The sequence below is a fragment of the Anopheles arabiensis genome, chromosome 2 (assembly GCF_016920715.1).
Source record: "Anopheles arabiensis isolate DONGOLA chromosome 2, AaraD3, whole genome shotgun sequence".
Lineage (NCBI taxonomy): Eukaryota > Metazoa > Arthropoda > Insecta > Diptera > Culicidae > Anopheles > Anopheles arabiensis.
This window is the reverse complement of record NC_053517.1, coordinates 46,182,588-46,193,495: the sequence shown is the minus strand read 5'-3', so window position 1 is coordinate 46,193,495 and position 10,908 is coordinate 46,182,588. Positions and strand designations below refer to the sequence as shown.

The following is a 10,908-nucleotide window of genomic DNA, read 5'->3' as shown; positions in this document are numbered from 1 at the left end:
AATGATGCAGGCCACATTACAAACGCAGGAAAGATTGGTCAGCATGCAGCGGGAGTTTCTACGGGAGCTCGACGAATTGTAATAGGTGGCGGAACTGTTCGCAATAGTTGAACAAATAAAACGAAAACTATTTACCACGTAGAAAATACACAATGTTACTTCATTTGCGACAAATAACCCCAGTATTGACTATTTAGCAAATGAGCTACTTTGCGTTTTAAATGATCCTCCTCGACCCAGTTTTCCAACTACCCGGTTCAAATGTCTCCAGCCCTGTCGCAGGGTGTCTCCACAACGGTTGATCATTCTCATGTGCCGCTCGATGAAAAGACAAACCCCTGCAAGTTGCGCAAACCGGATCGCTCTTTAACAATAAACTCTTCAAATCGCGATGGTGTAACACTTACCGCCCAGCAGGTGGCCACAGGCCAGTACCAGAAATGCACCCTGCAGCATGCGCAAATTCATTGGCTGCAGTTTATCGTTCGAGTCCGTCTTGCGCTTACCGCTTCCGGTACCGTCCGTGTCACATTCGGAGTTGGTAGATTTTACAGTGCGCACCGTTTCTTCCGCGTGTGACACGCCGCCTTTCTGGCGCCCGAACATCTGCTCATATTCGGCGATGGTGATTTTCTCCACGATCCCTGCCTCGAACAGGCGCATGATGCTGGAATATGTAAAGGTAGTTTAAAAAATTAAGGTCTTTTCTACGAGGGGAACCACCACCGGACACGTACACCTCGTTCAAACTGTCCAGAAAGGGGCATCCAATCTGGACGGCCACGGCCGAATAGCGGGTGTACAGCTTCTCGCTCAGCTGAAACCGATTGGCCCCGTACCGTTTGGTGTTGAAGTAGAGCGTTTCGCGTCCACCGAACACGGCATACTTTGGATCGGCCTGCAGCACCCGAATGCCTTCCTCGACGGATTTGACCAGGAAGGAATCGTTGACCGACCGCTGCCGTGTCAGCCGATACAGCCGCTGCAGCACGCCGGTCGAGTTAACGAGCGCGGCATGGAATGCGCTCTGCCGCTCGACCAGCAGCTGATATCCTTCCCGATTCATGCGATTCTCCAGCCGGCCGAGCGTGTTTATTGGACTTTCGCGTGCCGGGCGAGCCAGCTGGGAGGTTAACTGGGCCGAGTACACATCGCCAAGCACGTAGGTAGCGCACAGCCAAAGCAAGATGGAGAAAAACCGTGCCAGATGACCATCGAATGGGATATTTGCCGCTAAAACAAGGTAAAGATTACAAGAATTGTGTCCCTGCGCCCAAACTGGCTCGTGGATGGCACCAGTTCCTTACATTGTCTTAGATATACGTTGATCGTGTACCAAATGCATCGATCCAGACTGGGGTAGTCCTGCCCGCGAGATTGATGATGGTTGTTGATCAAGCTGGTCCGCTCCGCTCTGAAGCGTGTGTAGCTCATCTCCTCGATGTAGCGCAAATTGTAGAACGCTGGTTTGCGCAGGCGGCTTCTCGTAGGCCGCCAGCGAGCATTCCGGTCGTGCACACTCTGCGCAGACCTCCATCGGTAGGGCGTGGAAATGATAATGTATAGGATGGGGCCGGAAATCAGAATCGTTATGATGACCGGTGGCCAAACCGTAATCTGAAACGGGCGCACCAGGGCTAGCGCTTCGTTCAGCTTGCGCGGTGCGTGTGTCACGAAGGCGGCCGAGTCGGCCAGTGTGAAGAAGGAAAATTCGACCGCTTTCATCCGTTCCCAGGTCACTGCCACGTCGCCAAGGTACAGCTCCACCTCGCGACGCTGTAGCATGCCTAGCGCTCCCGAAAAGCTAGCGTTGTCCTCGGAGCCGAGCGCTATGCCCTGAATCTTTTCCGGCGGCTCCACGTACTGGAAGGTGAAGTTCATCCGCTCGGCAATCAGCTGCATCAGATTGTGGTCCCGGCCACCTTTCACCGTGAAATAGGTATCGTCACTTTCCACCGTCACGTTCTTGTCCAGCTCCAGCTCGAAGCCCCCGGCTGCGTCGCTGCTGGAGCTGTTCTGGTTGTCGCCCACGCTGGCACTGCCATTTCCGTAGACAATGAAATGCCACGGAGGTTTCTAAAAGCGTGTAATGAAATGAAAGTCAGCACAACCTTACCCAGCTACCAGACCATGAAAGATACGCACATGTATCACCGGGATGGTAAATATGCGGCCTTGAAAGTTTTTGTACACTTCCGTCGGTGATGGAAGCAGCGGAACCCGCTTGAACGTCATATCATTGCCATCGAACCAGTTAACGCTCAGCATGTCCCCGCGATTATTCGGTTTGGCCTGGTTGTAGAATATCCGAAAGATGTTGCGGCGTGGATTGGTGATAATGGCTACCCGGAACGGTTCCATCAGCAGGTTAGGATTCAAGGTGGCCGGAAGCTGGGCGGCACCCCAGTAAAAGATGAACAGGCTGAGCCGGTGGGCCAACCGCCTGTCGGTAATGTCCTGCAGCATGTCCTCCGGGTGGCAGAAGATGAGCGAAGTGATTTCGAGCGATTTTTTAAGATTTTCCTCAATCAAGCTGAAGTACGCTTCCAGATCGTAGTAGACACAGGTCGGGATGTTATGGTGGTGGATCATCACCGTCAGCTTATCGAGACGGTCGATTTTCGTCTCATTTTGCACCAGAATTACGAGCGATTTCGGTGCCAGCACGTTCACCATTTCGGATATGCCTCTAATCATGCCGGACTGGTTGGATCGTTCGTACAGAGCGATGAGATTTCTTTGCGTTGGAAATGCTGTGAAGAAAGCGATTTCGAAATTTAAAAAGTAATGCTTGGGATGCCAGGTGAGTGCCGTACAAGGAGTGCTTACCACCCCATACTAAAGCGATCCTCAATAGCACCAAAGCTAGGGTATACTTGCTATTGCTGCCGCCACCCATGTTGAAACGACTCTGTAAGCATGCCGGTAGTCTGCATGAACTTTTATAATGCACATTTCCAGATGTGCGATGAAGGAATTCGTTTAAGAAGCATGCATTATTAACCACCGACGTGCCAAGAAAATAGCTTACAATATCCACATGTCCATCAATCAGTCGAGCGCGTGTGGTTTGCAATTATTATCACGCTTATGAAACGAATCATTTTCTATTCGTCCTACTTTTCAGTTCAGTCGCCAAGCTAAGAAGAAAAAGCGTTTTATGGAGCAAGGTATGTTGGAAAGAAATTCCTACTTGAAAGCTTCGATCCTGAACAATTCTTATTGGAAATACAAATTAAATAACAGGGAGATAAAATCGGTAAGTAAAACCAAATAAAATACCAAAAAACCCAAATAGCTAAACAATTTTCTCATATCTTCTTTGGTAAAGTTTTTTTTAGTTAAACTAATCCGAACCCAGTTTTACACCGTACAGTAGGTATGATTGTAGTGTGTACAGGTTTATTTAATTATCTACAGTGCACGCGTGTGTATTCATAGTACTTCGATTGAATATAGTCCGATGAAGGGGAATCGTAGTCATCTTTAAGTTGCTACGACGCCTTCCGGTCAGGACCGATACAAGTGTAAAACAAGCAGAAAGTTCCACCATACTTATTTGTTAAACTCACGCCCTACAACACATTATCTATATGATATACATATATCGCACACTCACACAATCACACACACACTCGCACTCGCAAAACTATCCGGTTTTATAAAACAAACGGAAAAACAAACACATGAAAAATACGTGTTTTTCTTTGTTCGTTGAAAAATACGTGTTTTTCTTTGTTCGTTGAAAAATACGTGGTTTTCTTTGTTCGTTAAAGATCCCCCTCCTCTAACAACTAGAATTGAAAACCTTGTGAACTTTACATAAATAAGGGAAAGCAGGTGCGTCATTCTCCAACGAAAAAAAACATCATTCTTGTACAAGAGTTGCTGGGAAGCGGGGGCACAAAAAAAATATAAGGAATCATAATCGGTGAGGAGATCGAGAGCAGTATCCACCCTGGGTATACACGTACTCCATTACTTATGCGTACTCGATCGAGCGTAGCTCTTTGCTATTGCACGATTAGGTTAAGCGCCTATCAACCTTAATTAACCTGAATAACCTTAAGAGGCTAAGTGTTGCACATTTAGCGCACGGAGAAGGGATTTATCGCTTCACTATGTACGCTTTGGCATCCATCGGACAGAGGCTAATGTCATCCGATGGCACCAATTCCAGCGGCTTCAGCAGCGTCAACCGTGCCGAGTATATATCATGTTCATCATCCAGATTAAGTAGTTTCTTAATGTTTAGCTGTTGAGAGAAAGAGAGAGATTGAGAGAACAAAATTAAGTACAATAAATTAAGGTATTGCGGCGGAAAGTGAAACGTGACTCTGTACCATTCCTTCCATATTTGCCTCCGAGCCACAGTCTTCGAAATTGGTCCGATGTACAATCAATCCGACGGGCGATGCACCGGACGTCCGGCCAAAGTGTACGTGCGATAGCTGTCGGATGGCAACCACCTCCAACCCTTGTTCCAGTGGTTCATGGCGCGAGCCAAAACCTTCCATTTGCACTCCCGTCCAATCGTTTTCGTTGTAGATTAGCTTGTCCAGCGGATGCAGCAGGCTTTGCAGCTGTGCGTGGGCAGGAAGCGTCAGGAAACCGGTCGGATAGTCCGGGTCCGGTTTGGTGCAGGATTCGCGCGACTCTAGCACCAACCGAAACAGGTGCAGCACTGGCAGGTTGTCCTGTACGCCCTGGCCCAGCCCACGATCGTCATCACGCGTCAACCGACGATCTTGCATGATTTCCATCTCGCCCGAGCTCAGGGACGAACCGCCGAGCGGCTGACCTCCAAGCAGCGTGAGACGATAATTGTCGTCCTCGATGAACATCGTGGACGGCACGGGGTAGTAGTTCGCCTGTATCGGTAGCTTCTGGAAGCGCTTGCGCTTAATGATTTGCATACCGTTCAGATCGGTGTAGAACGTGGCGCCGCTGTTAATGTTGGTCTGCAAGCGCATCACTATTTCCGTATTATCCCGTTGTCCTATGTCGACCAGGTTTCGGATCTCAACGCTATCGTCGCGAAGAATCGTTTGATGCACGGCAAAGGGCAAACCGGCGGTAATGCTCGTCTCGAGCGGTCCCTTCGTGACAAGCACGATCGGCTGGTCGTACGTCATCAGCGTCGCATTACCGGCTGGGTGGAACAGGTACGCACCGCTCTTGCCCGAGCTGAGCTGCATACCGTAGCGATAGAACTCCAAATGTACCGGCACCGTCGCCTGATTGTTTTCGATCGTGAGCGATTTTAGCAAACCCTTCGAGGTGAAGGCAGCACTCGTTGAACCGCCCTCTTCAAAGCGCAGCGACATTTCTGTGGGAGAGGCGTGATCGATATCTTCCGGGTAACCTGCCGCCAGATTGACCGTGAACGGGGATTTCGAGAGAATGATCACCTTCGTATACGTAACGCCGCTGGTATTAAATAAGAAAATAAAGACACGGATCAGCACAGCACGATCCACTACTACCTCACCAAGGGGTACTTACAGCGATTCTTCCGCACTATTCTTGGAGTTGATCGTGTACACACTCAATCCCAAGGGTGGAACATTGGCCCGGAAGAGCAGCCTGTACTTGGTGTTGGACGGCTGTGGTTGACTGATACTGTCCGGGCGCGTATGCCACGACCAGACGGGTGCAATCTGGCTCGGCACCGTGCCGCCATTCCCGTCCAAAACCGTCACAAACGGGCTGGCTACGTAGAACTCGACCACCTCCGACCGCGTGTATGGCAGGGAGTTGTGCAACACCACCTGCTTGCTCGGCAGCTCCTCCCCAAGTATGATGGTGGGACGCACATTGTCCGATCCGTTCACCGTACGGGAGTCATCGATCGACAGGTACATAAAGGCCGGATCCGGCTGATAGACGGAGGGCTTCGTTAGCAGCCGATACACGGACTGCTGCATAACAAACTTGCAGTCCTCGATCGCCCGGGACATGCGCTTCGCGTAGTCCTCCATCACGTGATCCTTCGCAGTGCCGGTTATGCCATCGTGATGCTGAAACAGCGACAGCTGTCGCCGTGCATACTCCAACCGTTCCGCAAGCGGCTTCCAATCGCTGTCCGGCTCCCAGACGTTCCAAGCGTGCAGCATCTCCGCGGAGCGGATGTAGTGCAGCAAAATGCGATCCTGGCGTTTGTGATACGGGCGCGACGTAAAGTAACCGCTCCAGTAATCCTGATTCACGTCGGCGTACGTGAAGAAATCGCCCGTTAGCGAGGGGAATTGCTCCATTCCGCTCGCTCCGCTGGTAGACCGCACGGCATCGAAATAGTCCTGCAGCGTGGCAAACTTGGCCTCCACGTTCAGCGACGGTTCGTTGTTGATGTAGTTAAACAGCTGCTCGAAGTTCACGCGCTGCGCCTCCCATTCGCTGCTGGTGGTGTACCGGAAGTCATCGCCGAGAGGTATCAGCACGTTTCTCGTGCGATACAGTACCGACTTTTTGCGCCACTGGTCGACTATCATTTCCGCCCGTTCGGCCACATTTTGATCGGTGATCGGCTTCGGCGGAACGTTCCAGGGGCAGCTAAGACCCATGCTTGGGAGCCGCTTGAAATCGAACTGGCAGCATATCTTCGGATCGGGACCGCACGTGTGCGGCACATCGTACGAATAGAACGGCATCATGTGCGTAAACAGATCGGTGTCGCCCCGCGTGTCCCACAGCTGGCGCCAACGGAACTCGAGCTGCTTTTTGAGCGCTAAATTCTTCTTCACAATGTAGTGCGTGCGCTGGATGAGCAGATTCTCAAACCCGGACTGCTTCAGTATGTACGGCATGGTGGCGGACTGGCCGAACGGATCGATCGACCAGCTCGACACCGGCGTCACGTTCAGGCGCGTTTGAAGCCACGTCTGACCCTCGGTAAGCTGCAGCAGCATCGAGTACCAGTGGGAATTTGCCTCGTCCGGCATTACCCAGCCGCCGGTTACGAACTCCAGCTGGCGCTTCTTCACCAACCGCTTCACGATGTCCTTCTGCTCCGCTGCCAGCTTATCGTACCACTGCGCGAAGTAGCTTATTTCGGCCCAAATGAACCGCATACCCGCATTCTCGTCCAGGTGCCGTAGCATGTTCGCGAAAATGTTTTTCGTCGAGCGCTCGTAATACTCGTCGAACGTTTGTATCCAGCCGGGGTCGTTGTGGCTATGCGGCACGACAAACACGTGCAGCTTGTGGTGGCTATTCCACTCGCTCGGGTGATACTTTATCGGCCATCCCTGCTTCCAAACACCACCGTCAATGTTCTCGAACGACACCTGCTCGTACAGGTTCAGCATTTGCACGTCCGGCTGGGGAATGATGTCCGTACGCAGTGCGCACGTTCCGGCACCACCCCCGTTAGCGTTGATGACCGATTCCTTCATCATCTCCCGATCTCCGAGCAGTGGTGCTTTATCGAGGATTTTGCTGTCCGCATACGCATCATCTCCGCCGTCCACTGCGCCACGGATCGTGTCAATTTGCTTCCTAATGTCGCCGAACTCTTGACGGTGTTTGCTCAACCCATTTTCTAGCTGCTTTATTTTATTTTCCAGATACGATATATCCTGCACACGCTAAAAGGCAGAGGCAGAGTAGAGAGAAGTCGGTGTAGGAACAAATATACACATATTTTACGCAGCTCATACTTACAGCCCGCTCGGGAACGGAATAATTAAGCACAACGTACAGGATCAGAAATACGAACAGCGTTACACCGCATAAAATAAAAGCGAATTTCCGTCGTATCCGAACCATGCTGGCACGTCATCAACACCACACCGTTGCCAGTCAGTCCACCGGTATCGGGTTCCTATGGAAATCAACAAGAACGACTAAGTAAAATTAGAAACGCGTCTTATCAGTGGACAGGTTGGAGCGTCAGGCGGCCGCACACTCAGGAAAGAGCCCAATTTTCTAGACCCGTTTTTAAACAAACTGCTGGCGTGCTAGTGATAATGCTTGTGCCAGCAGCGATAACAAAATGCAAGTAGTTTCAATTGTTTGCAATGTTCTGCCCATCGCTATATTTGGCTGAACCGGCGACTTGTTTGTATCCCATTTGCACTGCCGTCTATATTCCCGTGCGTACAAGAGCAATCGTATTACTACAATACTTTTAATTAAGATCACTAACTGTAAAAATACAACGTAGACGGAATATAACACACCTTATCCTCTGAAGAAAACAATTCGGCGAATTTGCAGGAATCTTCTTCTTCTTCTTCTATTTGGCGAGAGGGGATGTATCCTCCTATTATGTTGTTCAAACGCTTGTATGAAACAGCATATTCACAGGCTAACTCTCTCTTTTATGTTTCTATTTTTTGTTGTTTGTGGTTTGATAATTCTAATGACAGTCAGTGTGGCCAGATTATTTTGGCAGATTTCGGACAGTTCAATTAAAAAGCATGCGTTTGTATGGAAAAATTGGTTTTTTGAAAAATTCACAAAAATTTTGTCATTTGATTTGTCATTTGATATTCGCTGAATTATTTAGATTGATTTGATTATTTGGCTGAGTTTTATGGTTCAATGATTTAAAAAATTCAAACCCAAGATATGCACCGGTATTTCTGGTCACTCTGCTTACATGGCAGAGTGACCAGAAATACCGATTAATCTGTATTCCTACCAAATTTTTATATGCCTACCAATTCACAGATGACCGCCCTAAAATTACCGATTTTTCATTTATCCTACCGTAAATCAAATATTGTATCATAATACTGACCAAATACTACCGAATATTTCCCAAATGATTTAATTCAGTAATCTCCACATGAAATATGGAAATCACTAGCGACCAGTACCCGAATTTGAACTCTTCCAAGCGCCACAGATTAAGCTTAAACGACTGGAAAATTGAATATCCATAGAAAAAAAATGAAAGCTCCACAGCTTCATTGGTTTGATCAATAGATGGCGTATTACAACTCATCATTATATTGCTATCCTTTTCTTGCAATGTGTTTCGACAAGTTAAGTTTCATCTTATCGAACCTATATAGCCTTCTAACTTTCTGAGCAAAAATCTATATGAATGGTCGTGTGGTCAGATACGTAGGTATCGACACCAACGACCAATACTCAAATCTCACTTGCTTCAGTGCTGGTGTTTTCCTTTGGAGTTTAGTATTTTAACAATCGTATCGCCGTTCTAGTTCTAGCGATGCATAACTTTAATTCGAAACCATACAACAGTACAGAGGGTATGAGAAAGCTCTCCTCCAAGCGAGGAGCTCCACTGTTTTGGGATACCCCAACAGATGGTGTCACCAGCTTTTTGATATTTTTAGAATGCATGAGTCGTTTGCCGATTGCTAAACGAAGTCTTTTTATATTACTTTAGGTTGAGAGCTTGAGTCGTTTAGAACCCGTTTAGTAGTCGTTTAGTGGATTTGTGGCACTTGGGAACTCATCATTATATAGATGTCCTTTTCTTGCAATGTGTTTCGATAAGTTTCATCTAATCATGACCTATATCCCAAGCGCCACAGATTAAGCTTCAACGACTGGAAAATTGAATATCCATAGAAAAATAATGAAAGCTCCACAGCTTCATTAGTTTGATCAATAGATGGCGTATTACAACTCATCATTATATTGCTATCCTTTTCTTGCAATGTGGTTTCGACAAGTTTCATCTTATTCAAGCATGACCTATTATATAGCCTTCTAACTTTCTGAGCAAAAGTCTATATGAATGGTCGTGTGATCAGATGCGTGGGTATCAACACCAACGACCATTACTCAAATCTCACTTGCTTCAGTGCTGATGGTTTCCGTTGGAGTTTAGTATTTAAACAATCGTATCGCCGTTCTAGTTCTAGCGATGCATAACTTCAATGCGAAACCATACAACAGTACAGAGGGTATGAGAAAGCTCTCCTCCAAGCGAGGAAGCTCAACTGGTTGGGTATCCCACCAACAGAGAGCGCCACCAGCTTTTTGCTATTTTTAGAATGCATGAGTCGTTTGCCGATTGCTAAACGAAGTCTTTTTATATTACCTTTAGGTTGAAAGCTTGAGTCGTTTAGAACCCGTTTAGTGGTCGTTTTGTGGATTTGTGGCACTTGGGTTGAAACAGCATAAGTCTAGAAAAATATCACTCATCCAGTACCCAAGCGCACCAGATTATGCTTAAACGACTGGAAAAACGAATATCCATAGAAAAAAACAAAAGCTCCATAGCTTCATTGATTTGCTCAATAGATGGCGTATTACAACTCATCACCCCCTGTGCAAAGCGACGGAAGAAATCATTCCCTTTCGCGCATTTTCTCATGCTTTCTTTTTCCCTCCTACGGCAAATTTGTCAAGCAGCGTTTCGAGCTACTCGTCCCTGGCACCGCCTCATACCCCTCGCCTGAGCGCGCTGTCGAAGGTTTGGATGTGTTGGTGCGTCAGACGGCCAATCGCTGTCAGTCGTCGTCCGTGCTTTTTCCCTCCATAGCGCTATCTCTTTCACGCGTATGGTCAATGCTCGCGAGCTGTTGTGGCGCTCAAAAAAAACCGTTAACAAACATTGCGGCGATGAAGTTGCATTTTCACAAATCAAACCAAAAAGCGCAATGAGTTCAATCGCTGCAATGTACAAATGACTAAGGAATCGCTAGTTCACGTTGGAGGGTTTGCTGTGCAACGCGCAGAACCCTAATTCCAAGTAGCGCACGCAAGACAGGTGGCCATGGCCGTGCATAGGAAAGCTTAAACCAAATTACATAAAGCTTAAGTTTATGTGACACTATGATTTTCCTTTTATATGTTGTAGATTGCACAGATATGCTGAGTCGTATGCGCATGGGTGTGAGTGTGCGTGCACAACTGTCGCCGAATGTGTTTTCTTCCGGAATGTTATGATCCATCGGTCAAAGAAAGGAAGGTGTTCATGACGGT

General features: G+C 48.0%; 2 protein-coding genes across 3 annotated transcripts; both read right to left on the bottom strand.

Annotated features, from left to right (window-relative positions):
• Positions 1-189: 189 nt before the first annotated feature.
• On the bottom strand, positions 190-2,899 carry LOC120906341 (ionotropic receptor 40a). The gene is made up of 6 exons (XM_040317970.1): positions 2,877-2,899; positions 2,146-2,824; positions 1,308-2,076; positions 738-1,233; positions 408-667; positions 190-338 (listed from the first exon to the last, which is right to left on the bottom strand). Exons 1-6 carry the CDS (start codon positions 2,897-2,899, stop codon positions 190-192), a joined length of 2,376 nt encoding a protein of 791 aa, XP_040173904.1.
• Positions 2,900-3,356: 457 nt separating this feature from the next.
• Positions 3,357-8,341, bottom strand: LOC120895003 (alpha-mannosidase 2). 2 transcript variants are annotated; one of them, XM_040297960.1, is made up of 5 exons: positions 8,181-8,341; positions 7,663-7,844; positions 5,506-7,586; positions 4,344-5,430; positions 3,357-4,255 (listed from the first exon to the last, which is right to left on the bottom strand). In XM_040297960.1, exons 2-5 carry the CDS (start codon positions 7,765-7,767, stop codon positions 4,109-4,111), a joined length of 3,420 nt encoding a protein of 1,139 aa, XP_040153894.1. In that variant the 5' UTR covers positions 7,768-7,844; positions 8,181-8,341; the 3' UTR covers positions 3,357-4,108. The 2 variants fall into 2 exon arrangements, with proteins under 2 accessions (XP_040153894.1, XP_040153893.1); XM_040297959.1 differs by having other exon boundaries at positions 7,663-7,822.
• Between the last annotated feature and the right edge of the window lie 2,567 nt (positions 8,342-10,908).

Coding starts and splice junctions, on each gene's coding strand:
- LOC120906341 (XM_040317970.1), bottom strand. CDS start 2,899: ATGGGTGGCGGCAGCAATAGCAA. Junction 1,234..1,307: donor CAACGTATATCTAAGACAAT/GTAAGGAACTGG, acceptor ACCTTGTTTTAG/CGGCAAATATCCCATTCGAT. Junction 339..407: donor CTGTGGCCACCTGCTGGGCG/GTAAGTGTTACA, acceptor CGCAACTTGCAG/GGGTTTGTCTTTTCATCGAG.
- LOC120895003 (XM_040297960.1), bottom strand. CDS start 7,767: ATGGTTCGGATACGACGGAAATTCGCTTTTATTTTATGCGGTGTAACG. Junction 5,431..5,505: donor AATAGTGCGGAAGAATCGCT/GTAAGTACCCCT, acceptor ATTTAATACCAG/CGGCGTTACGTATACGAAGG. Junction 4,256..4,343: donor AGGCAAATATGGAAGGAATG/GTACAGAGTCAC, acceptor TTCTCTCAACAG/CTAAACATTAAGAAACTACT.